Here is a 24,204-nt window from a genome sequence, read left to right as displayed (position 1 = left end):
CGCTGTTGATGGGAATGTAAATTGATACAGCCACTATGGAGAACAGTATGGAGGTTCCTTAAACAACTAAAAGTAGAACTACCATATGACCCAGCAATCCCACTACTGGGCATATACCCAGAGAAAACCATAGTTCAAAAAGACACATGCACCCCAATGTTCACTGCAGCACTCTTTACAAGAGTCAGGTCCTGGAAGCAAACTAAATGCCCATCAACCGACGAACGGATAAAGATGTGGTACATATATACAATGGAATATTACTCAGCCATAAAAGGGAACGAAATTGGGTCATTTGTAGAGATGTGGATGAATCTAGAGACTGTCATACAGAGTGAAGTAAGTCAGAAAGAGAAAAACCAATATCGTATATTAACGCGTATTGTGGAACCTAGAAAAATGGTACAGATGAACCAGTTTGCAGGGCAGAAATTGAGACACAGATGTAGAGAACAAACGTATGGACACCAATGGGGGAAACAGGCGGAGGGGGGTGGTGGTGCTGTGATGCATTGGGCGATTGGGATTGACATATATACACTAATATGTATAAAATGGATAACTAATAAGAACCTGCTGTATAAAAAAATTAATAAAATTAAATTAAAAAAATAAAAGATTACTTTTAATGGTTAAAAAATAAGTTATTGGACAAAATAAAATGTTTTACAATGATTGTTTATATTGTAGTCGTGTGATAATGTATATTTATACTATATTTTTCTTTTAATACCAATAAACCAATTATAAAGATTAAAGTATTAATTACCAAGTTTTCTCTTTTAAAAAACTGATGTGGTCTACCAAAAATCTTAACAGAGGATGTGTTGATTATTAATTATTAACGTGTTGTTAAAATATCACTGTTTGACCGTCTCTCAAACTGGCCCTTTCCCAGAGTAACTTATTTTTCTCATATAGCTATTTTCAGTTTAATAACTGCATTATTGGTAAAAACACTTATGGAAGTTTACTGACCAAGAATTTTCCCTTTTGAAAGAAACAAAAAAGTCATATTTGTATGCTAAAGAGAAATATAAAGTAACAATTTCTTTCATTCCTTTAAAAATAATTACCTTAATGGAGAGTAAAGATGACATTTATGTGTCAACATAAGTAATAGCCTATTTTCAGTTTATTTCACATGCCTGGACTTTCCAATGTTCGGGGAAATTTTAAGAAAAGGGGCTACTTTTGTAGTTACATAAAATTGTATCATTCCCAGAAGCCTCATAAACTGAATATGAAACCTTAATGATATCCTCAAAATGACCTCAAAATAGGAAAACGGTAAGTAATAAAACAGAGTGTAGAACGATGGTTGTCAAGGCAACCATAATCATAATTCCTTTGATCCTTAGTGAAGCGTCCACTGCAGTTCAATATAAGTTCATGTTTCCTTAGGAAGCTTATATAAATTCAAAGTCATTATTATCTACAGCAGTATCATTCTAATCAAGCAGGTGATGACAGGGATGTAAAACAGGAACTGAAACACCCATGGCATTCACGTTATGGAAGAAAGATGGGAAAACTGCACTTGCTAGCCTAGGCAATGGCCAAGAGAACATTTCTTTCCATTCAACACACATTTGTGGTACTATGCTAGCTACTGCCATGTATGGAAATGTGAGTCCCATACGTAGATGATGGAATAAACACAGATCAAATGAGCTACAATCCCCTTGTAGATCCCCATAGCCTTAGAGAGCCATGACAAACTACAGAATGGCTGGTATGCACAACCACAGATTCCCATTTGAAGAGCTTTTCCCTAAAGGTGAGTATTTACGACCATCAGTTTGCCTTCATAGTGAAGAGAAGAAAGTCTTTTCCATACAATTTTGAGGAAGCTATTACTACTCATTGTATCTCATTTGATGCTGTCTTTAGGACGGAAGAGGATGTTGTTTATCCCAGGAGATGGTCAATATCTGAGAGGCTGGGCAGCCAGAGGTGGCCTCGATGGACCCTAAACAACCTCTGCTCATATTTTCCAACTCAGACACTCCCCAGTCTGAAAGTTTGTAACGATGGCTGGATGTTTAAGGTCTAAATGCATTTTCCCATGGAAACGACATACATAGTCGTTGTGGTTCCCAGGCCAGCTGATATGGTCTCATTTAACCCATAACACACTAGAAATGCAGAGTGGGAAATATTAATATAAATGGGAACACCATTCTTCTCAGACCCTGGAAAAGAGAGAAGATTGTCCATCGTGGTATACAGGAATGAACACTGGGTTGGGGACAGAGGTCCCGGTATGTGCCTCTAGGTCAGAGACCGTGTCCCGTGAGTACTGCTGATTCTCCTGGATCCATCTCAGCAGCCTGACCCACCAGAAAAACTCCATCCACAACTTGTTGGATAAATGAAATAATGAGCACCTCGCCGTGTGATTCTGGGCTAGTCGTTTCAGCATTTTGAGATTTGGTTTCCTTCCCTATAAATTAGATGTTTGGGAAGAGTAGCCCAGGGACTATGCTTGTCTTGTTCTCTATTCATATCCCCCTAAGATTCATGGGCAACTCATTTTAACCCTGTTTTTTGTGTGTGTGGGGGGATACTACAGGGATAACAATAGTTTCCACAAGAGGCAGATGGGAAGATGTATCACAAGGATGGAGACAGAGTTAGGATAAGCATTTCACCACAGGTGGAGCTTAGAGTATCATGGTTTTAGAAAGGAAACTGCTGAAGAAATAGACACCTACCAGCATTTTTTACTGAACCAATAATGCAATAACAAACACTCCCCAAATACACCCTCGCGGCAAAGTCCTTTTTGAATAACTCCCACCCATCTTTTGGGTGTCTCCTTTCCTTGATCTTTTTCTTTATTTCTTTATTTTTTGTTTCTAGGACATTTATCACCATCTCACTTACTTTATCTTCTGCTATTTACTGGCTATCTCCTGAGACAGTAGGATAAAGTAACAGCAGGGCAGGGCTGCATCTGCTTTGCTCAGAGCAGTGTCTCCAAAACCTAGAATAGTGTCTGCTCATAGTAGACATTCGATAAATAGTTATTGAATGAATAAATGAATAAACAGATGAATCACTGAATGAGAGAAAGGACTGTCCTCTTCTTTAAATCTAAATAAAGGACTTAGACATTTCAAAGTATGTATTTTCCAAAGAAGAAAAGGAGGTATTAATTGAAGACAAATTTTGGAATATTATTGAATCTAGTAGGAGAGGAATAATCATTTTTGTCAGAAAAACTAAGGTAAGGAGACCCAATACCCCAGACTACTACCCATTGAATTCAGTAACCCAGTGGTTGCTTAAAGATGCTCTTGACATAACCCCTATACAGGGATACCTCAGACACATTGTGGATGTGGTTCCGGACCACCGCAATGAAACAAATATTGCAATAAAGTGAGTCACACGAAGTTTTTGGTTTCCCAGGACATATAAATGTTATGTTGACACTATATAATGCAGTCTATTAAGTGAGCAATAGCATTATGTCTAAAAATGTACCTATCTTTATTAAAATATTGCTAAAAAGTGCTAACCATCACTTGAGCCTTCAGCAGGTCATAGTAGTAACATCAAAGCTCACCGATCACAGACCACCATCACAAATATAATAATAATGAAAACGTTTGAAATATTGTGAGAATTACCGAAATGCGACACAGAGACCCAAAGTGAGCAAATGGTTTTGGAAAAATGGTGCAGATAGACTTGCTCGACGCAGGGTTGCCAGAACTTCAGTTTGTAAAAAATGCATTATCTGTGAAGTGTGCTAGAATGAGGCACAATAAGATGAGTTATGCCTGTAAACATGTATAACAAAGGAATGCTGCTTGGATTTTAGGCTATACTGAGGCCTGGGAGCCAACCTGGTACAGTGGAAGACAGCTCAAGCCAGGAGACGCCAGACCTTCAGAATCAGGGGGTGTGCATTTGAATTCGTGCTCTGCCTCCTAATGCCTATTGACTTTGCGCAGTTAGAGAACCTCCCACGTTTCAGTTTTGTCATTTTAAAAACTGGAATATGATCCATGCCTTGCAAAACTGTTGTGAGGGTGAAATGAAAAGATGTAAGTAAACCCAGGAAATAGAGGGCCTTTAACAGGTGACAGACACTCTCACTGTTGCTTGCCATCACACTCCCAGCTCTGCCCTCACTAGCAGCAGCCTTATTCAAGTCCCCAAATCCCTCTGGTCTCCAGTTCCCTTTCCTACAAAATGAACAATTGGGTTAGAATGATTCCAAATAGACCTGCCACTCTGAAAACTCTGTGCACTCAATTTTACTTCCCCAAGTATGTAATTATGGGGCTGGGTGAAACAGACATTTTAGAGATAATCTAGATTGATCTAGAGAGGCTTATTAAGTATTATGAATTGTCTGTGTTGTAATTCTATACTCATAACCTTAAAGTATAATTTTTCCTTAAAAAACCCTCTGGAAGAAAAGTTTTCCTTGTCTCAGCAATTCCAACTCCAGATAGCTTTCCAATGTTTGGGAGGGGCTGAAGGGGCCCAAAATTATAAAGATGAATGTAATTGGGTGCTGAAATCTTCCTTTTGCATTTAGGACTGTGTCTTGAAACAGAATCCTAGAAAAGAGAAGCGTGGTTCAGAAACACCAAGGGACCTCCGAAGAATCCGGCAGGGTTTCATATACGTTTCAGTTGATTTACACCGTCAATTTGTTACTCATTTGCAAGTTCCCACATTTACAATGCCCCAAACAGGATGAATTTGACAACGTGTGAATCATAAAAAAGGAAGAAAATCAAGTTACTAAACAAATTATTTTCCCTTTGGGTCACAGGCACCTCATAAGATAACTTTGATGACGTACCTACATCACAGAGATATTTACTCAGGATGAGCAGGAAAGAATTCACTTGCTGCCATCTAGCCTTTAAAAATCCTTAAAAACTTTTTATATATTCAAAGAGCTCCCAGGGGAGAAAAACCTTAAAAGATTTAGGTCTATAACTTCTGCTTTAAAAAATGGCCTGAAATAGTTCCAAATACACTAGTGAAAAAGAACTCTCTTGAGTACAAACACAATTTTTGATATCTTAAAGCATATATTGGTTTGAACAACACACCTCTGGGTCATTTTCAAATTACATAACTTTGGTCAAATTCAAATCACACACACACACACACACACACACACACACGCACGCGTGCGCGCGCGCCACACTGCCCCACCCACTTCTCTCATTTCCTCCTAATAACAACCAGAAAACGGAATGTTTTACTGCAACCATACACACCCTTTCCATTTGCATAAAAATAATGCCTTTAACCCATTAAAGAAGCACGAGAACATAATCAGGGCTGAAATTAGTCAAAATGAAGAAAAAGTTTTTAAAGCAAAAATAAACCTTCAATTCTAATGTAATTTTACCTGGATAAACAGCTACTATGTTAAAATAAACATCTGTATCACACAAGCAAATACAGGTGACCGAGAAACGCCCAACTTACAAATATCCTGTACATGGGAACAGCCAAGCCGAGCGAGCCGACGAGGACCAGGGCAGGCTCTCCCCAGCTTGAAGGTGGGAGAAGAATTCCCTTAGGGTTCACCTTAGTCTCTTCCTGCTGGACACGGACGGTGGTGGTGATCAAAGAAGGGGGAAATGGGTAGCCGTGATTCTCATGCCACCACAGTACTCCCTTCCCACCATGCTCACCAAGGAATCCATTTCCTATAAATGTTACAGAGAGTGCCTCGGTTCCCAGGCCGGTCCATCAGAAGTCCGCTGGACCCAAAGTGCAGCTGGAACTGTGCTATTAATACTAGGCTGACTTCCCATTTGGAAACCAACTCCAGCCCTGACAGTGCTCGTCAGCTCCGTTATGGTTAAATGGATTTGTAGGCGGTCCTGGGAGCCTGCCAGTTAGAACATCCTTTCTGTGGGAAAATTCCTGCCGAGGCCCAAACAACTCACTGACAAACACAGTTGTAGACCACACGTTGGGAGACCCTTAGGCATTGACAAATCACTCCTCATCTTCTCCTTCTGGAAATGCCTGGGTGATCATTATAGTAAACCCTTGCACAAATAAACATGCGGCAGGTCAAACACTCAGCACATGACCTGCTCCACAGTAACGAATGGGTATTTTTGCTGTCATCATTCATATGACAACAGATCTACCCCTTCCCTGACACACACACACACACACACACATACACGTCCATACAGACACATTACATACATGCACACGTACACACACTCCACCATACAAATATGTTTTCATCTATACAGAAATGTCTTTGTCTTTTCTTGGGGAAAAGATGAACCATAATCAAGGCTTGAGCTCTGTACTCTAAATGTTGTTCTTTTGCTCTGGGGATTGATTTGTACTTGGTCATCCATATTCTCAACTGGCTCTCCCAAGCCCAAAAGATAACTGGGGGACAAACAGTCAACATATGGAGATGCTCAGCCATGGGACAGAAAGTGAAAGAATCGTAATCAAGATTAGACCTGGGACCTAAGTAACATCACGCTCAAATCAACTGAGAAACTCACTATTGCACAGTAGTCCTCTTAAATGAGTGAAACTTACTCGTGCAAAGGATACTGCTCTCACCAATGGCAAAGAGAATTTGGTACAAGTTGATGAATTACAATTTCAAAGAGTTCCCCCCCACACACAGAGCTAACAGGACAACAGATGAGACGTTGGATGATTACACTAGCTGATTGTAATCTGCTAGGAAACGAAGGATATTCACAGCCTACGTGCCTTAAAAACACACACGGTTAACCAGTCCAAATGAAGCAATGGTTATGCTGAAGCAGGTACATCCTGTATACCCTCAGTTTACGGAGCAAAGGAAGCCAAGGCCTCTATTATTTACATAAAGACAGCACAGGAACCACTGGAGACCAGAGTAGTATATGAAAGAGCAGAGGGTCTTCCAAATCTGGTATCTTCTTAAGTCACTTGATCAGGGTCGTTAATTAAAGGGCAAGGGCAGACAAGGACCAAGCTCACTATAGCGACTTGTCTTCCAGGGAGGTGACCAGAAGAGAGATTTCAGCACACCTGAATAAGCTCCCTTAATTCTCCAGTGGAGAGCCATAAACGACACTTCAGCTTTGGTGTTAGAGCTTTCTTACTTAACCATCCAAAGGATAAAACATTCTAGCACCCATGGAGAATCTGAAACGAAGTAAGAGCAGATTTAGGTTTATTTCTTAAAAGAAATGCCTGAGAATTGGCATATAAAATTTCAAGTTGGCATATAAAATATCAATATATCAATCCATATGTAGGGACTTCCCTGGTGGTGCAGTGGTTAAGAATCCGCCTGCCAATGCAGGGGACACAGGTTCGATCCCTGGTCCGGGAAGATCCCACATGCCGTGGAGCGACTAAGCCCGTGCGCCACAACTAGAGAAAGCCCATGCACAGCAACAAAGACCTAACGCAGCCAAAAATAAATAAATAAATAAGTTCATTCAAAAAATACACATGTATACTTTATACTACGTATACATACTCCGTTTACCCAGATTGATGTATATATACTGTGTGTATGTATACAGACTATTTTTTTTCATATAGTGTGGATCTTAACCCACTTGAAAAATGCCTTCAAAGTGTATTAACGAGTTCAAGCATACTCAGTTCCACATCCACCTGTGGGTAGCTAATTATTGATAGAAATTACTGCCTCACTAACTAACATGTTTCCAAACTGAAGGTAAGTTACAAGTATGCACATCTGCTTCGGTTGTGAAAAGCACGATCCTTTGCACCACTGCACAGATTTCAACAAAAATATGCCCTCCAGGGTAGCCACAGCTCCTTGGGCTATTCAGTCTGATCAATACACAGAGGTAAGCCCCCCCAAAAAAAGCGTTCTCTTAAGGCACTTGGAAAGACGTCAAGAAAGAATTTCCCCATCCAAGTTAGGTTAACCTGCACGGTGCAGTGGAGACAGAAGAAGGTATTAATTCCACACAGTGCTTTCTCCCAGGCAAAAGTATTTTAAAGTAAAAACAATGGGGAAAAAGGTTCTAATTTCAAGTCACTCTGAGAACTAAACTCCTTCTTTTCAGGGAATTTACCCATCTTGACCAGTGCTTAGAAGTCTTTAGTGTTGATGTATTTGCTGGGGTGTCCTCGTTTGACCAGAAGCAATCTGTCTCACGCAACAGTAATGCTTACACTATACTAAAAAAAAAAAAAAAAAAAAAAAAAAAAAAAAAAAAAGGATGGCAGATGTGTCAACCTGGGCTAAGCTGTCCCAAGGGCCACACCTATTTCTTGATAGTTGATCATACCCAGTGTAGGATGAGTCTGAATATGTGGCAAGTGGCCCCCTCACCCCACATTTCCAGCCCCTCTTCCCCAATTGTTCCACTTCCTTTCAGCACTTTCTGCTCACCCTCCTTGACCTCATCATCGAGGAGGGTGTGCCCATAAAGTGGCGCACCCTCTCCAATGAAGGGCCTAGGATTTCTAACGAGACAATCGTCTTTTGTGGCTGCATCAGGTAAACTTCTCATGCAAAGAGATGCTCAGAATACCCGAAAGGACAGAGCACCTACCATTTTATTATTGTTGTCAAGGTAACAAAACAGGTTGTATCTGTGGTGCCGACTGGCTAATACATGGCTATATATATGGGAGAATTTGGTCTTTCATAAAAGCTGATAGTGGTAATGCTGGAGCGGTAGGTAACCTTTACCATCTCACACTTCTTTAGTGGCTTCCGTTATCTACCAAAGAGAATCTAATAGTGGTGAATGTCCATACTGGTTAGGGTCAGTCTACAACACCTAGCCCACAAGATTGTTGTGATGATTAAATAAGATAATAACTGTAAAGTGTTTAAGATAGAGCCTGGCATCTAGAAAGAGCCACCACTACCTCCACCACCATCATCATCATCATCATCATCATCATCACTATCATTATAACCATCATCACCATCATTATCACCACCACCACCACCATCACTATCATCAGGACCTCCACCACCACCACCATCACTATCATCAGGACCTCCACCACCACCACCATCACTATCATCAGGACCTCCACCACCACCACCATCATCATCGTTTCTTGTGAAATGATGACTATTAATTACAGAATTTTAGTTAAGAAAGGAATGTGCTCTATGGTACAGTGAACGCAAAGGTAAACACAGTAATATATAGTCCTTTTATATAGAGGGAGGCCCCAATAGTGTATCAGCCTCAATATGTTTGCCCCACAGACCATCAACACACTTTTCTCCCATTACCATGGAGCCTGACCCCAAAAGGTTTAGGTAAACTACCAATTTCAGTGAAGTAATGGACAAATTTTTCTGGAAACTTACCAGATATAAAATGTAGCAGAAATGGTTATACATTCACATAGACTTAAGAACTATGACTATCAGGTACTAATTAATAAAGAGGGCAAAGCTACAATGGCAGGCACTTGGTCCCACCTGTCGCAACATCTTCATCATAAACTTACATAAAGGTATAAGTCATGCTTATCAAATTTGTAGGTGACACTAAGCTAGGAAGAGCAGACAATAGGAGAGAGAATTAGAGTTTTAAAATATAGTTTAAACTTACATATAATAATTTAATTAGATCAAAAGTTTAGAATGAGACTAAAATCAAAAGATTCAAAAAATTAGAGAGGTTTGCTTTTAAATTGTAACAAAATGAATGTGAGATAGAGAAGCAATTTGAGGAAGAGGTAGAGCTCTGAGACAATCCACTAAGCTCAAATGAAGTCTGACAAAAGTGCTAAACGAGGTAATGGAAACTTGGGCAGCATGAAGAGAACTTTTGAATCCAGCTTGATAAACATGATAATGCAGGGGACTCCACCCAGGTCAAAGCACCCCTGGAGTATCAGACTCTGTTCTGGAGGCCACATCTTTGAAAGATATTGACCCATCCAGCAAGCCCTGAAGGGGGCAGTGTGGATGGGGAAGGGAAGGTGCTGGATATATCATCATTTAATAAACCATTGAAGTCCACAAGAGGAATCGAGGCTGTTTAGTCTGGAGCGGCAGAGACTGTGGGGTATGAGAAATGCTGACATAAAATATGTGAGCGGCCACCAGGTGGATTCGGTAGTAGATCTGGCCTATCTTTCAACAGAGCAGATTTGAAATGACTGAATGGGAATTCCAGGGAGTAGGCCTGGGCCTCTCCCAAGGAGACTCTTTCTAAAGAAAACATTTACCCAAGGATAAGTGACTTAGGGGGAAGAGGACTCAGTCACACTCAGAGGTTCATGCAGATAACCATTTGGTCATCCATTCCCAACATGGAGAAAAAGGACTCCTGCTTTGGGTGAGAGGCCAAATACAGGACCTCTGAGGTCCCACCGCTGTGATTCAATTCTCCTACATCGTTTCAGTGAAATAGATGAAGAAGAAGCAGGGGTTCATTAAGGGATAAGGGGAGGCTTAGAAATGAGAGAGACGTTTATTGATGGCTTTGCGTGGCTGAGGTGTGTAGCAGGGTGGTGTAGTCTCCATGATAAATGGATTCATGGTAATTAATAAGGGCCTGAGTAAACTTCAGAATTTTGTTTAAGGCTGGTCCTTTGCTGGAGACAACTGAGTGGAAGGCAGTTCTGCCAGCACCCTAGGGGCTAATCCATGCCCTCTGAAGAATGGAATGACCCCTTATGTTTTTCCACGTTCCCCACAACACTTTAGGTACTAGGTACATGGCAGGTGCTCACCAACCACTTGCTACTCGGTTAACTTTCCACTTTTTCTCCAAGGGATTCAGGTTAAAGAACGAGGAATAATTAGCTAACAGTGGAAACTCTAGTTTGGCAAAGCAGCTGTTTGCTTGACTGCTCTCACTAGGGTACATGACTCTAACCTGATTGGAAGTATTTTGACGTCAGAATGATAAAAATGGTTTTGGCTGTTTTGTGGCAAAATAACATAGTGTCAATATGGGGTTTTTTTCTTAAATACTTTCATCACTGCTGATTTTTTTTGTCTTTTGAAAAACATTGTTATACTTTTCTATGTCTGGTGGGACATTAATGAATTTTGTTAGACTGTGCTTCAATACTGTAATGATTTAATATAATTATTTGATATAATATTCTAAGATATATAGCATATATATTTTAATATGTGCACAGTTTGATACCTAATAAAACTTTCTAGAAGATTTACATCCATCTAATCACTAGATAGTTAAATTATACCAAAACAAATTGAGAATTTATCACATAATTAAATAACATAAAATATTCACGTTGCCTTGACCCAGAAATGAGGAAAATGATGCTACAGCGTTGCAAGTTTAAAACATTATTGCAGGGCATATTTGCTAGAGGGAGTATATCTTCAACTCTCCGCAGTGCATCTTCGTTGCTATGTTGGTAATGCCCTTAGTACTGAGACTGTGCCTCTAATGAACTTGTTTTCACCTTTTTTTGCTGGGGAATTTCATCACAGCTATATTACCTGCCAGTAGATGATAGTTCAACTGAGAATGCCACCAGTTTCCCTCCTGCCGTCTGAGTGTTTCACTGTGGATTTTAACTGCAATGGTGGTGTGCTTATGACCCACCCCCAAACTGCACTGAATTGGGAAGTCATTTTCTTTTAGTAACCTTTTATAATTAAAATCAAAATGACAGATACATCCACAATGCATCATTCTTTACAGACATTAGTTCATCATTGGACGTAATCACTCCCAGAGCACTGGGGATGGATGAAATCCAAGGGGCTCTGATTCACAGGGTTCCTGGCTTTTCTCCCATTCAGTCGGTGGGAAATTCTCTTTTCAAGTTAGATGAGGGATAGAGTTAAAGAAATCTGCACCGTACACTCTCACGATTTGGCTCATGTCTTTATGGTTTCCAAATCTGATGTGTCTTTTGGTTAGTTTATCAGACTTCTAATTCTATCCATTGCATTCAAATGGCTGTAGTATTTTTTCTCCTTTCTTCTCCCAAAGTTGTAGCATTTTCAGATATGGGGTCTCTCTGGCTAGCTGCACAGGACTGCCTGAATGACACACAGCATCTCTCCACTGTGCTAAGAAGTCACTTAAAGCCCAGGGATTACACTGGGCATCCTACAAGTCATGACCAGCAGTGACCTAGGGACACAGTGATTTTCTTAATAAATATCTGCTATGTGGACAGAGGAGCTAGAAATGCCAACCAGGTCTGCTTTTTCTCAAACCTGCGTCTTTACTATGACTTTTTAAAAAACTGAGATAGGGCTTCCCTGGTGGCGCAGTGGTTGGGAGTCCGCCTGCCGATGCAGGGGACACGGGTTCGTGCCCCGGTCCGGGAAGATCCCACACGCCGCGGAGCGGCTGGGCCCGTGAGCCATGGCCGCTGAGCCTGCGCGTCCGGAGCCTGTGCTCCGCAACGGGAGAGGCCACGACAGTGAGAGGCCCGCGTACCCCCAAAATAAATAAATAAATAATAATAAAAAAGTGAGATAATTCACATACCATAAAATTCACCAAAGTGTGCAATCTAATGGGTTTTAGTATATTTGTAGACTTGTGCAACCATCACCACAATCAATTTTAGAATATTTTCATCACCCCGAAAAGAAACCCACACCCAATAACACTTACTCCCCATTCTGATCTCCCCCAGCCCCTGGCAACCACGGATTTGCTTGCTTCCCCCATGGACTTGCCTATTCTAGGTATTTCATATAAATGCAATCATACAGTGCGGGGCTTTTGTGTCTGCATTCTATGCTTAGCGTAATGTTTTCAAGTTTCATCCATGTTGTAGCATTTATCATTCCTTTTTGTGGCTGAATAATATTCTATTATATGCATATATCACATTCGCTTATCTGGTCATCAGTTGATGGACATTTGGATCCTTTCCTCTTTTTGGCTATTATAAATAATGCTGCTATGAACATTCATATACGTGTTTCTGTACGGACATAGGTTTTTATTTCTCTTAGGAAGACATCCAGGAGTGGAATTCCTAGGTCACATGATAACTCTCTTCTTAACTATATCTTAATTGTTTTCCTCAGATAGCCATGAATGATGTCAATTCTTCTGTAAATTCTCCTACAATTTAGCAACTCTATTGCCTTTTTATAAGAGAAAAATCAGTTTTGGATATTTCATTCTATTTTATCATCATAAAGGTCACTCATTCATGTCTAGCAACAGTTTAATGCAAAGTCCTGCAGAAAGTCAAAATTAAATCCTAGGTATTTATCTTCCTAAAAATAAATTCATCTTAATTTAGAAAAATTCTGTATATAACAGAATGGGTAAATTCTCCATTGATTAATAATACAAATGGACCAATCTGAATTAGTGACGTGAGAAAAAACTTTTTATATGCAACCTTGCTTTAAAATATTCAGGAACACATAATCACTCAGAATAAAAGAAGAAGAAACAATTGGAAAGTAAGAGGGACTTTTTATAATTAACAAATTAATTCTGTAAATGTCTCTTAAAGGAAGGTTAAAGGTAACCAAACGGTCTTGCTCATAAGTACTGTCAATATAACCTCCAAATCTCATTTAACCTTTATTAATAAAAGGCTTGTTCAAAATGTGTATCAGTACCAAACCTCCTGTCACCATATTTCAGTGCATTCAAAATTCCTACCCACCTTAGCATAAGCAGTATTCAACACTGCAACTGTGCACTGTATTGCTTCACACTTTAAAAAAATATTCCTTCCCCTGTCTTCTAAGAAGATGCTCTCCAAGGATATTACAGACTTCAGATTTGCCCTCTTTTTCCTGCCTCCTTCAACATCAGTGAAATCATTTTGTAAAAGCCATTTTGTAAAATGGGATCGAAGAGCATTAGCAGTTTATCAATCAGTCACACAGATAAAATTTGCCTTTGAATCTTATACAAATACCATCCACAAACACAAAATGTTTTTTCCACCTTTTTAGTTGACCAAGAGAAATATACAAATACATTGCCTCTGATACTTCACTTTAAAGGCCCTCTTAAAGCAAGAGGAAAAAAACATATAAAATAAAGTTGAGGTGCAAGATTTTCGAGCAGTGTCATTCCTCCTGGCTTTGATGTTTTGAGATGGCGGCTGAGTTCCCCAAATTGCTAACGAGGCTATCGCCCTTACAACCCAAGTGCTACGCCTTATCCCCACATGGCTGTTAAGTATGTTAAGGGAAGTGAAACTTCTAGGGTCAGCAGCAGGAGGGTGTTGACAAGGAAAGCCACATGCATGGTGCAATGTGGGTTATTTTTCAAACTGGCTCCAAACTTTAAAAAGCCCACAAACACACATTAGGGTTGCCTTCCTTCCACCACTCAAAACAATCCCACTACTGGGCATATACCCTGAGAAAACCATAATTCAAAAAGAGTCATGTACCAAAATGTTCACTGCAGCTCTACTTACAATAGCCCGGAGATGGAAGCAACCTAAGTGTCCATCATCGGATGAATGGATAAAGAAGATGTGGCACATATATACAATGGTATATTACTCAGCCATAAAAAGAAACGAAATTGAGTTATTGGTAGTGAGGTGGATGGACCTAGAGTCTGTCATACAGAGTGAAGTAAGTCAGAAAGAGAAAAACAAATACCATATGGAAGAACACATATATATGGAATCTAAGAAAAAAAACGGTCATGAAGAACCTAGGAGTAAGACGGGAATAAAGACACAGACCTACTAGAGAATGGACTTGAGGATATGGGGAGGGGGAAGGGTAAGCTGTGACAAAGCAAGAGAGAGGCATGGACATATATACACTACCAAACGTAAGGTAGATAGCTAATGGGAAGCAGCCGCATAGCACAGGGAGATCAGCTCCGTGCTTTGTGACCACCTAGAGGGGTGGGATAGGGAGGGTGGGACGGAGGGAGACGCAAGAGGGAGGAGATATAGGAACATATGTATAACTGATTCACTTTGTTATAAAGCAGAAACTAACACACCATTGTAAAGCAATTATACTCCAATAAAGATGTAGTTCACCCCGAACCTCACTCCGCCCAGTTCCCGTGCTTGGAATACGTGCTATTTCAATATTTACCTCAGTCAAACAACGTTAGCAAGGCAAATTTTTCTCACATTACTGCTCGGCCAAGTACAGAACTCTGAGGTGGTCTGCTCTGCCTGCCATTTTTCCACGTGCATGTAACATTACATACATGTATATAATTCTCACCAATGCAGAGGTAACTGGTAACCATCTGTATCTTAGTAAGAGGGAATTAATAAAGTAATAGAGGTTGTATGAATTTCCTTTATAATATCAATGACATACAAATTCCAGATATGTATGAATCTCCTTTATAATATCAGTGACAAATTGTGAACTCAACTCAGCTGGTAAAGATAAGTCCACTGAACTTGCTTTTAGACAACCCGAGTTGGAATTTTTCTTCTACCAATAACTAGCCATGACCTTGGGAAAGTTACTTAACTTGGTTAGCAGCAGCCTCTGTTAGTTGCCGACCCAACAGTCATTTCCCCCTCCCTCCTGCTTCCTAACAGAGGTCTGATGTTGTTTGGCTATGCGACCCTCCCGACCCTCCCCCGTTTGACAAAGGGTAGATGACCTATCCCTGGTTCCAATGACAGATCCTCATTATATATTTTTAGTCAGTTGCGGTTATACTATTCCATTTGCCAGGACTGTTTTAAGAAGGGAAACGGATATCAGATTAAGTTCCATTGCATAACAATTAGAAAAAGAGCAAGAAATAAAAATAACAGGGGCTTTAAATAAGATGCAAGTATAATTCCCTCTGGGGGAAGAGAAGTCAGGTGTTAGGCAGCCTGGGGCCGAGGCTCCCATGAGCTTACCTGACTGTCGCTTCGCTGTGCTGCCTCAGGTCCCACATGGCTGCTTGGGCTTTGGACAGGACATCTGTACTTCAGCCAACAGGAAGCCCTCATTGGCCGGGACTTAGTCACATGGTCACAATTAGCTGTATGGGAGGCAGTGAAAGGTGGGCAGAGAGAAAGGGCAGCAACCGGCAGTCACTGCCACAGCCTGTGACCCAATTTCAGCCAATGAGATATGCAGAAGCTTCTAGGAAAGTCTCCTGCTAAGATGGAGACAAGGAAGAGGGGGCCTGTACTTCTTCCTGCGGTCACTGTTGTATCTAGATATGATGTTAGGAACTGATGCAGCAATCTTGCTACTAGCCTAAGAGTAAAGCTAACACACAAAGCAGGACGGAGCCTGCAGGGAGAAAGACCTGCCACTCTAATACTCTATACAAGGATCCCACGCCACTCTGGATTTCTTATCATGTTAGATTGCAATTTCATTGCTGTTTCATTCTGTTGGAGAGGAAGCATTCTGTTACTTGCAGCTGAATCCCTTCTAATTCATACAACCTGTCCAATAGGCTTCCTAAATTTGAAGATAGTTATTTCTCCCTCTTGGTCTATATTTTTACAAGCTAAAAATTCTAGACATATAAAAGACCAACCAATATAAAATAAAAGGCCAAAGTAACAGTGATTGTTTCAATCACCATTTTCAAAATACACCTTGGTTACTGCTAGTTTTATTTAAAAATGAATGCAGGAAACCATATTGCATTCATTTACTCAGGTATGTTTCCTAAAAAACATAACAGTTTTGAAATCTTGGCTTCACCATTCCTGGCACGGTGATCCAGAGCCAGTGATTTAGTCTCTGAGAGTCCCAGTTTCCTTACATGTTTTTTATAAAGGAGAAAATACCAACTCTTTTAGGAGCACATGAAGGTCAGACATACATAAATGACACAATGTCAGATATACAGGAGGTGCTCAATAACTGGCAACTACTATATATCATGGCAGCCACTGAGGACACAAAGATAAAATGAGTGGATCTGGTTCAAAGTTGCATTCCTCCCTTCTTTCCCTCCGTCTTTCATTCACTCATACACATGTACATACATATATATTCCACCTAGTTCCAGAAGCACTGAGAGCAGCCAGGAGGTAAATATAAAAATTACAGCAATGTTTTCATTTATAGAATGAAGTGTACATACCAAGGATCTATGAGTAGTCAAAGCGCAAAAAGCAGGAGGCAGCAGATGACCCAAATGAGCAGAAACCATGAGGGAAAGAGAAGAAGAGTCAAGATATTAGAAACTAGAGAGAAGAAATGGATTAAAAAAAAGAGAGAGGGGATTGAGGGAGGGAGGGACGAAGGGAGGGAGAGAAAGAGAGAGACGGAAATAGTGAGTGAGTGGGTGAAGTTGCGTCTACAGCCTGGTAAACGTCCACCATCACTAAAGACTCAAATTTTGCACAGTGATGAGTTCCTTCTGTGTCCTGCCTGGGGTGGTGTTCCAGTTCTCCCAAGGGCTAAGATGTTTTTCTCCTCTTACATTCCTTCTCTTGTAACTTTACAATGAATTTTTGCTATCTGAAATAACCAAGCATGCCTCTGTTCTCTGCACCAGAAGAGATCCTGAAACAATGTAAATGGTAGCAGAATCCATGGAATTAACAACAGCGTGTACTGTATAGCACAGGGAACTCTACTCAGTGCTCTGTAATGACCTATATGGGAATAGAATCTAAAAAAGAGTGGGTATAACTATATGTATAACTGATTCACTTTGCTGTACACCTGAAAGTAACACAACACTTTAAATCAACTATACCCCAATAAAATTTAATTTAAAAAAAAACAGGGTGAAGGGAATGTGTGTACAGCGATAAGTGAAGAGGGCTGAGATGGAAAGGTGTTTAAGCACAGATGAAGGAGAAGATGCCTGCAAAGGAGATCAAGATGTACTGCCTCGGGAGGTAGGAGGAGAAATAAACGAGTTGCGGAAAACGGAGGAAAAGAGGTTGTCAGGGAGAAACAGAGCTGGATTCAAACAGAGCCACAGAGCTTAAATGCAATAAGGACTCATCTTCCTGAATTGGTAATGAGGTCGTCTGTAACCTTGGAAAAAGGAGATTCAAGAGAGTGATGGGGTGAAAGCCAGCTAGCAGAGGGTTGAGGAGTGAATAGAGATGAGTATGTGAAGTAGCTTTGAGTGTAAACTGCCTTTATGCAAGGTTTAGCTATAAAAAACAGAAGAGGTGGCTTTCAGGAGAGGTTTCATCAAGGAAAGGTTTTGATATGAGCAGATAATTAAGTGTGTAGAGGAGAAGCTGAAGCTAGAGGAGAGTGAGATGACACTATTTGGAGTGGACCCTGAGGAAGCATGATTGCATGGGATTTGGATAGGAAGACATATATCTTTACCTCTGAAATGGGGCCTGTGCTGCTTATTCGAATCTCAATTGTGATAGGTCTTTTACCACAGGACAAGTTGACCCAGTACTTTCAAATGGAACTATCTGTAACAAAGGAATATTTCAAGCTTTAAATTAGCTTGTTTTAAGCTTATGAAGTATTATGTATAAACAGTACGGCTGTCTATAATTTGCCAATTATTGTTACTTGTTCTGGATCATAAGCCCATTTCATAAGAGCACGGATGGGGCTGGGTTTCTGGAAGTGATAAATCTTATAGTTGTGGCTGGCCAATGATTCACCCAGGAAGTTTGAGAGACCAGGATGTTGTTACCTCCAGATCTTGAAGCTTTCAGGCTTCCATCCTATCAGGCAGGCACATCTGCTTCTCCAAATGAAGGAAACAAAACAAGAATAGAAGAGACAGTTGGCAAAGCCAAAAGGTCAAGCTTTGCCCTCTCCTTCCTGGTTTCCTGTACTGATCTGGGACTATCTACGCGAGCTGCCTTGGAGCAATTCTGCACTCTGAGAAAAAAACTAAAATAGGAACGATGAATAGTGCTTTCCTCTTTCAGCATCTCTGAAATGCCATTTGATTCATTTACTCATCCCGCAAATTTTAACTGACTTCCTACTATGTGCTGGAATTAGTTCTAGATGCTGGAAAAGCATGGTGGTCATAAAACAAATTTCCTATGTAGTATACATGTCCATGGGTCTTACATGAGGACTGATTATTAATAAGGATTCTTGTATAGCACAGGGAACTATACTCAATAACCTGCAATAACCTATAATGGAAAAGAGTCTGAAAAAGGAGCTATATAGATAGATAGATAGATCTCAATCACTTTGCTGTACACTTGAAACTAATGTGACATTGTAAATTAGCTAGACTTCAAAAAAATAAGTAGAAAAAAAGTGGTGCTTCTGGACAAGAAAAAAAAGGATTCTTATGGTTTATCTAAACGGATGCATCTGTAAATCTCACTAAGCATATTACATTACTGTTTACAAAAGATGACGTTGCTGTTTATTTTTCAGCATGAAGGATGCACACGTCGTACTTTTCATTTATGAGGTACAGCTCAGGGTAGACAAACTCTTAGGATAAATACTCCATTCTGAAACCCACAAAAGATAATGAATTCCAAAGCTTACATGTGTACAAACTGTCAGCATGGCCCATTTGGCCCACGGTGCCATATGTGCCAGAAGATCCAGGGGATACGTTAGAGAGGGCAAGTTTATTTTCTTACCATCTAAAACAGCATTCCTACCCCTCCTCCAACACTAACTTCCGGACTTGCCTTAATGATCACATTTGGACTCACCTTCCATTAATTTGTTTAAAATTGTTTTAAAATTCCTAAGTTAAAAAATGTTAGACTATATCACTTCTTAAGATACAGGATTGAAAAAGAACAAAGACGCTTTCAATTTATGACTCCCATAAGGTTAGCTCTTATTCTAACATCACGTTTCCTGATACTGCTGTCGTCAAGCTGAAAGGGTACAGTATTACCTATTCTGTTAAGTACTATGGTATCACGTACACCTCCGGAGCCCCATAGGCTATAAAAGTACCTGACAGGAGCCCGAGGAGGAGCCGCCCGGGCCCGGCCGGGCCCCGCCGCCGGGCTTAGCCCCGCGTCCCTGCCGCCGCACGGAGACCGCCAGGGCCGAGCGGCGCCACTGGGAGCGGCCGCGCGTGCAGAGCCCGAGCTGCCCGCGCCCGAGCGGCGCGCGCCGTGGACGGCGGCCGGCATGGAGCCTACGGAGCGGGACGCCCTCCGCGCGCACATGGTCCTCGGCGAGTCTCAGGAGGGCCGAAGCCAGCGGGGCCCCTGGAGCGCCTGGCCGCGGCGCCCTCGCCCGCGCCCACCCCGTCACCCAGCCCCTTGGAAGACCTCGGCCTCCAGACCCGCACCTCCCCGGGACGCTTGTCCCCAGATTTAGCTGAGGAGCCGAGGTCCTTGGAGCCATCTCCGAGCCCTGGTCTGCCGGAGGAGCATGGAGAGGTGGCCATGGCGCTTCCGGGCAGGCCTTGTCCGGGCGCCGTGGGCCCCGAGGAGCTGGCCCTGCGCAGCAGCCGCCGCCCCGGGCGGCCGGGGCGCAGGGGCCTGGGCCCCGCCCGGGCCCTCCTAGAGGGTCGGGCTGCCTCCCCCGACTTGGGGTGGGAGCCCTGCCACCTCGAGCACCACCCTTGCCTCGAGTCCTTTAACGGGCCATTAGCATTTTCAAGAGGTCCCCTCAGGAGTTCTGGTCGCTAACGGCCCCCTCCCCAACCGGGACCTCCTGGCGAGACTGTAACTAGTGATGTTTGTACAACCGAAGGCTCTGTTTTGTAGTTTAAGGAGAATAACATTGACTACGTTTAAAAAAAAAATGACAAAGGAGGAAAGGGTTTAATAAGTATTTGTGGAATAAAATAATTTACTAAACAAGTAATTGTCACCCTTTTAAAATCTGTAGCCTTGAAACTTCCCATCTCTCTACTTTCACTTTTTTACAGAATAGAGAATCCTAATATTTTCATGGATTCTTACCATAAAGACTTGGGTGCTATAACTGAGGTGACCACATGTCCCAGTTTGCTTAGGGCTGTTCCAGTTTATGTTCAATATCCCAGGGTCATTATTGCTAGTGACCCTTTCCCTTTCCTAAGGGTCCTGGTTTGAATGAAACTGTATCCACTATTCCCCTGGGCTCCCTTGAGCCACTCTGTACTATTCTACCTGTGGATTTCAGGAGCAGGTGAAACCTTTCGCTACATTGCAGTTGTTTCTGTTTGTTTTCTTTCTCGGTCCCCTTCCTGATGCTAAAGTGTTTCTATGTGTCTTCAGACTGTTCAGTAGCGATTGTCTAGGAAAAGTCTAAGCCAGCACTTTTCAAATTTTAAAGTGCAACGAATCCCCTGGGGCTGTTCTGAAAATTTGGATTCTATTCAGCAAGTCTGGGATGGGAACAGAAATTTTGCATTTTTAACTGGCTCCCAGGTGGTACTGATACTGTTGGTTTGATTGGCCACACAATTGAGTGGCGAGGGTCTGCAAGTATTCCTAATTAACCACAAGGTAGAGACCAGCCATCATGATACAGTGTCACTCAGTGCTTATGAGCATACACTTTGGACGCCACAGCACTGAAGTCAAATCCTGCCTCTGTCACTTACTACCTGTGTGATCTTGATCTCTCTAAGCCTCAATTTTCTTATATGTAAGATAGAAAGAATAGTATCTATCTCAGGGGAATGGTGTGAGGATGAAATGAGATAATAAACGTAAAACAATCCTGTCCTCACCCATTGTAAATGTTACAAAATGACGGTAGTTGAAACTGTTGTCATCATAATCATCAGTGAGGTCTGCCTTCTTCCCCCTTCCACTGTATCCAGCACTTCCCTGCCATTTCCTCCATTTTATTCACAGCTTAACAATACAAGGTACTCGTTAAGATAAACATCAGAGGGTAATGAGTACAGTCATATTGTGAATGGTTCCTTAAAAATGGACCTTCGGGTATGCTAAATTATCAAGCTGTCAGTACACGCAGGAGTTGCAATCAGAGTTTGGACAGATCCACAGGAAAGCAGGAGCAAAAACATTTAGCTGAAAACTGGTGATAAACTCCAGTTCGTGGGTGTTCAGTTGGCACTGGGTAGATTCCCCTAGTTTGCATGTGTCAGCAGTGGCAGCCATGAGCAATCCGACTGTAATACTATTCTAAAACCCAGTATTACCAGCAGAAGAAACAGTGAATATTAGAAAAATAGGGAGGTTGAACAAACACTCTTCAAACTAGGTCTTGGTTTAAACTTTGTCTCCTCTTTTTCCTAACTGTGTATCAGGAGGCAAAATTCCAAGTATTTCAGCTTCACTTTCTTTCCTTTAGCCTTTCAAAAGTCACAGAACCGGAACCTTTGTTTTAACTTTCACAAAGTGATAGGATTGAAATAGCATTTCGTAAACAATAAGTTGCTGTTTAAATCGATGGGGGTCACAATCATTGTTGTCGTCACATCAAAATCATTATCCCCTTCCTCATCTTTAAGGTCGTCTCCAGCTATAAACATTTCCCTTTCCTCCGATGTCAGTCCTAATGTAGGACCAATGTTCTCTCTTTGGGTAAAGTCAACAATGGAAGGGGAAAAGTGAGATCAGAAACTTGGATAATTCTCTCACTAGAAAATTTATCTCTATCTGGTCATCGTAAAACTGGATGTTGAGTTTGAAGTCACAATGTGCTGTATTTTTACCTCCTGCAATTCAAAGCTCACTGGAGACTATACTTTTCTATCGATTCATTCATTGACTTATTTAACACCTGACGAGCACAGTACCTATGTCATGAAGAACAAAAGAAAAGGGCTCTCCCACTGAGCGCTCACAGAACTACCTGGGCATGTTTCCTGAGGCCCATCACTATCTACAGGCTAATCGTGCTCCATCCTGAGATAGAGGAGCACCTTGGCACCTTGAGGACAGGTGTATTCATTTTCAAAGGAAATCTACAAGAGAAAATATGCTGGTAATAAAGATTGACCCAGCTATCAGAATGACTGACAAAGGGGACATATTTATTAAGGTAAGTAGAGTTAACATATTTTTTCCACCAGGGTTACACTTGGCACTGACAGATCTTATTTGGTGCACAAATCTCAAAAATTCCTTAAGAAGGTCTCCATGTAGACAGAGAGAAATCTCCAGCACATTTCCATTATCTTGTTGCAGGGATGTCTGTTTCCTAAAGAATGGGCAGCAAGGACATGGGCAGCGTCAAGCTTTATGTGTTCACTCAAGTGCTCCTCTCAACAAATTAGTTCTACAGGCACACGGCTGTTTATCCTCTAAACTAGCAGCTGGCAAACCATGACCCATCAACCAACCATTGCTTGTTATTGTAAGTAAAGTTTTATTGGAACCAGACATAGACATTCATTTACGTATTTTCTAGGGCTGTTTTTGTGCTAAAATGGCAGAGTTGTAACAGAGGCCATAAGCCCAGAAAAACTTAAAATATTTACTATCTGGCCCTAACTAATTAAAATATTATGTACTTTACAAAAAAAAAAATTAAACTTGCCCTGACAAATAATTGATTTAATTTGAAGAATTCATAAACGACTTTAATAATTTAAAATAATTATAATCCTTAATAGAGGCATTAAAAGCTAGTACAAAGAAGTTTTTGCTAAAATTTTCTCTACCGATATCCCTTTGGTATATAGCTAATCACTAACAAATGCATCAAATATTATTTATGAGAAAGACAATGCCTAGTTTTACATATTGGAATTCAAGTGGGAAAAGACAGGTAGTAACATAGATATTCAATATCTTTGATTTCTGCAAGTATATCATAAAGTAAATACTAGGACTTGAGGTTATGCTCATATCCTAAGAATCTACATAATAATTTGGAATAGACGAATTCATCCAAAAGACTCCTCTGTAACATAGGAAATGCCCCTGTATCATCTTAATTTAGATTTAATGTACCTCGTTTTATATATATATATATATATATATATATTTTTTTTTTTTTTTTTTTTTTTTTTTGCGGTACGCGGGCCTCTCACTGTTGTGGCCTCTCCCGTTGCGGAGCACAGGCTCCGGACGCGCAGGCTCAGCGGCCATGGCTCACGGGCCCAGCCGCTCCGCGGTACATGGGATCCTCCCGGACCGGGGCACGAACCCGTGTTCCCTGCACTGGCAGGCGGACTCTCAACCACTGCGCCACCAGGGAAGCCCCTCAATATATATTTTTAAACAATGCAAACGTATAATTACTTGAGGACCTAAAGCCAATAAGGAAAAATTGTATTTAAATGGAGAAAAGAGTTATCTTTGTGTCCTGCTTTTAATTTTAAGACATGAATACTTACATCTGATAAAACAAAAAGGGAAACAAGACCATCTGCCATAAGTAACTGCAACTTAAGTCCAAGCTACTTTTGAAATGTCCCTTCTCTCTCCTTCCAAAGGCTCTCAAGGATCTGCTACAGCTTTATT

General features: G+C 41.1%; 1 protein-coding gene across 8 annotated transcripts in view; it reads right to left on the bottom strand.

The window, feature by feature from the left end:
- ARHGAP6 (Rho GTPase activating protein 6) overlaps positions 1–24,204 on the bottom strand; it is a 493,459-nt gene that overhangs the window by 199,303 nt on the left and 269,952 nt on the right. Inside the window, exon 1 of one of the 8 annotated variants that reach the window (XM_067724623.1) lies at positions 15,796–15,900. The exons of 6 other annotated variants lie outside the window; for them this stretch is intronic. In XM_067724623.1, coding sequence (XP_067580724.1) covers positions 15,796–15,888 — 93 coding nt within the window. In that variant the 5' untranslated portion in view covers positions 15,889–15,900. Of the gene's footprint in view, positions 1–5,469; positions 5,761–15,795; positions 15,901–24,204 lie in introns of those variants that run through there. One more of the 8 variants, XM_067724627.1, reaches the window with a different exon arrangement.

The sequence above is a fragment of the Pseudorca crassidens genome, chromosome X (assembly GCF_039906515.1).
Source record: "Pseudorca crassidens isolate mPseCra1 chromosome X, mPseCra1.hap1, whole genome shotgun sequence".
Lineage (NCBI taxonomy): Eukaryota > Metazoa > Chordata > Mammalia > Artiodactyla > Delphinidae > Pseudorca > Pseudorca crassidens.
Note: the sequence above shows the minus strand (reverse complement) of the source record. Positions and strands in the feature narration are given on the sequence as shown.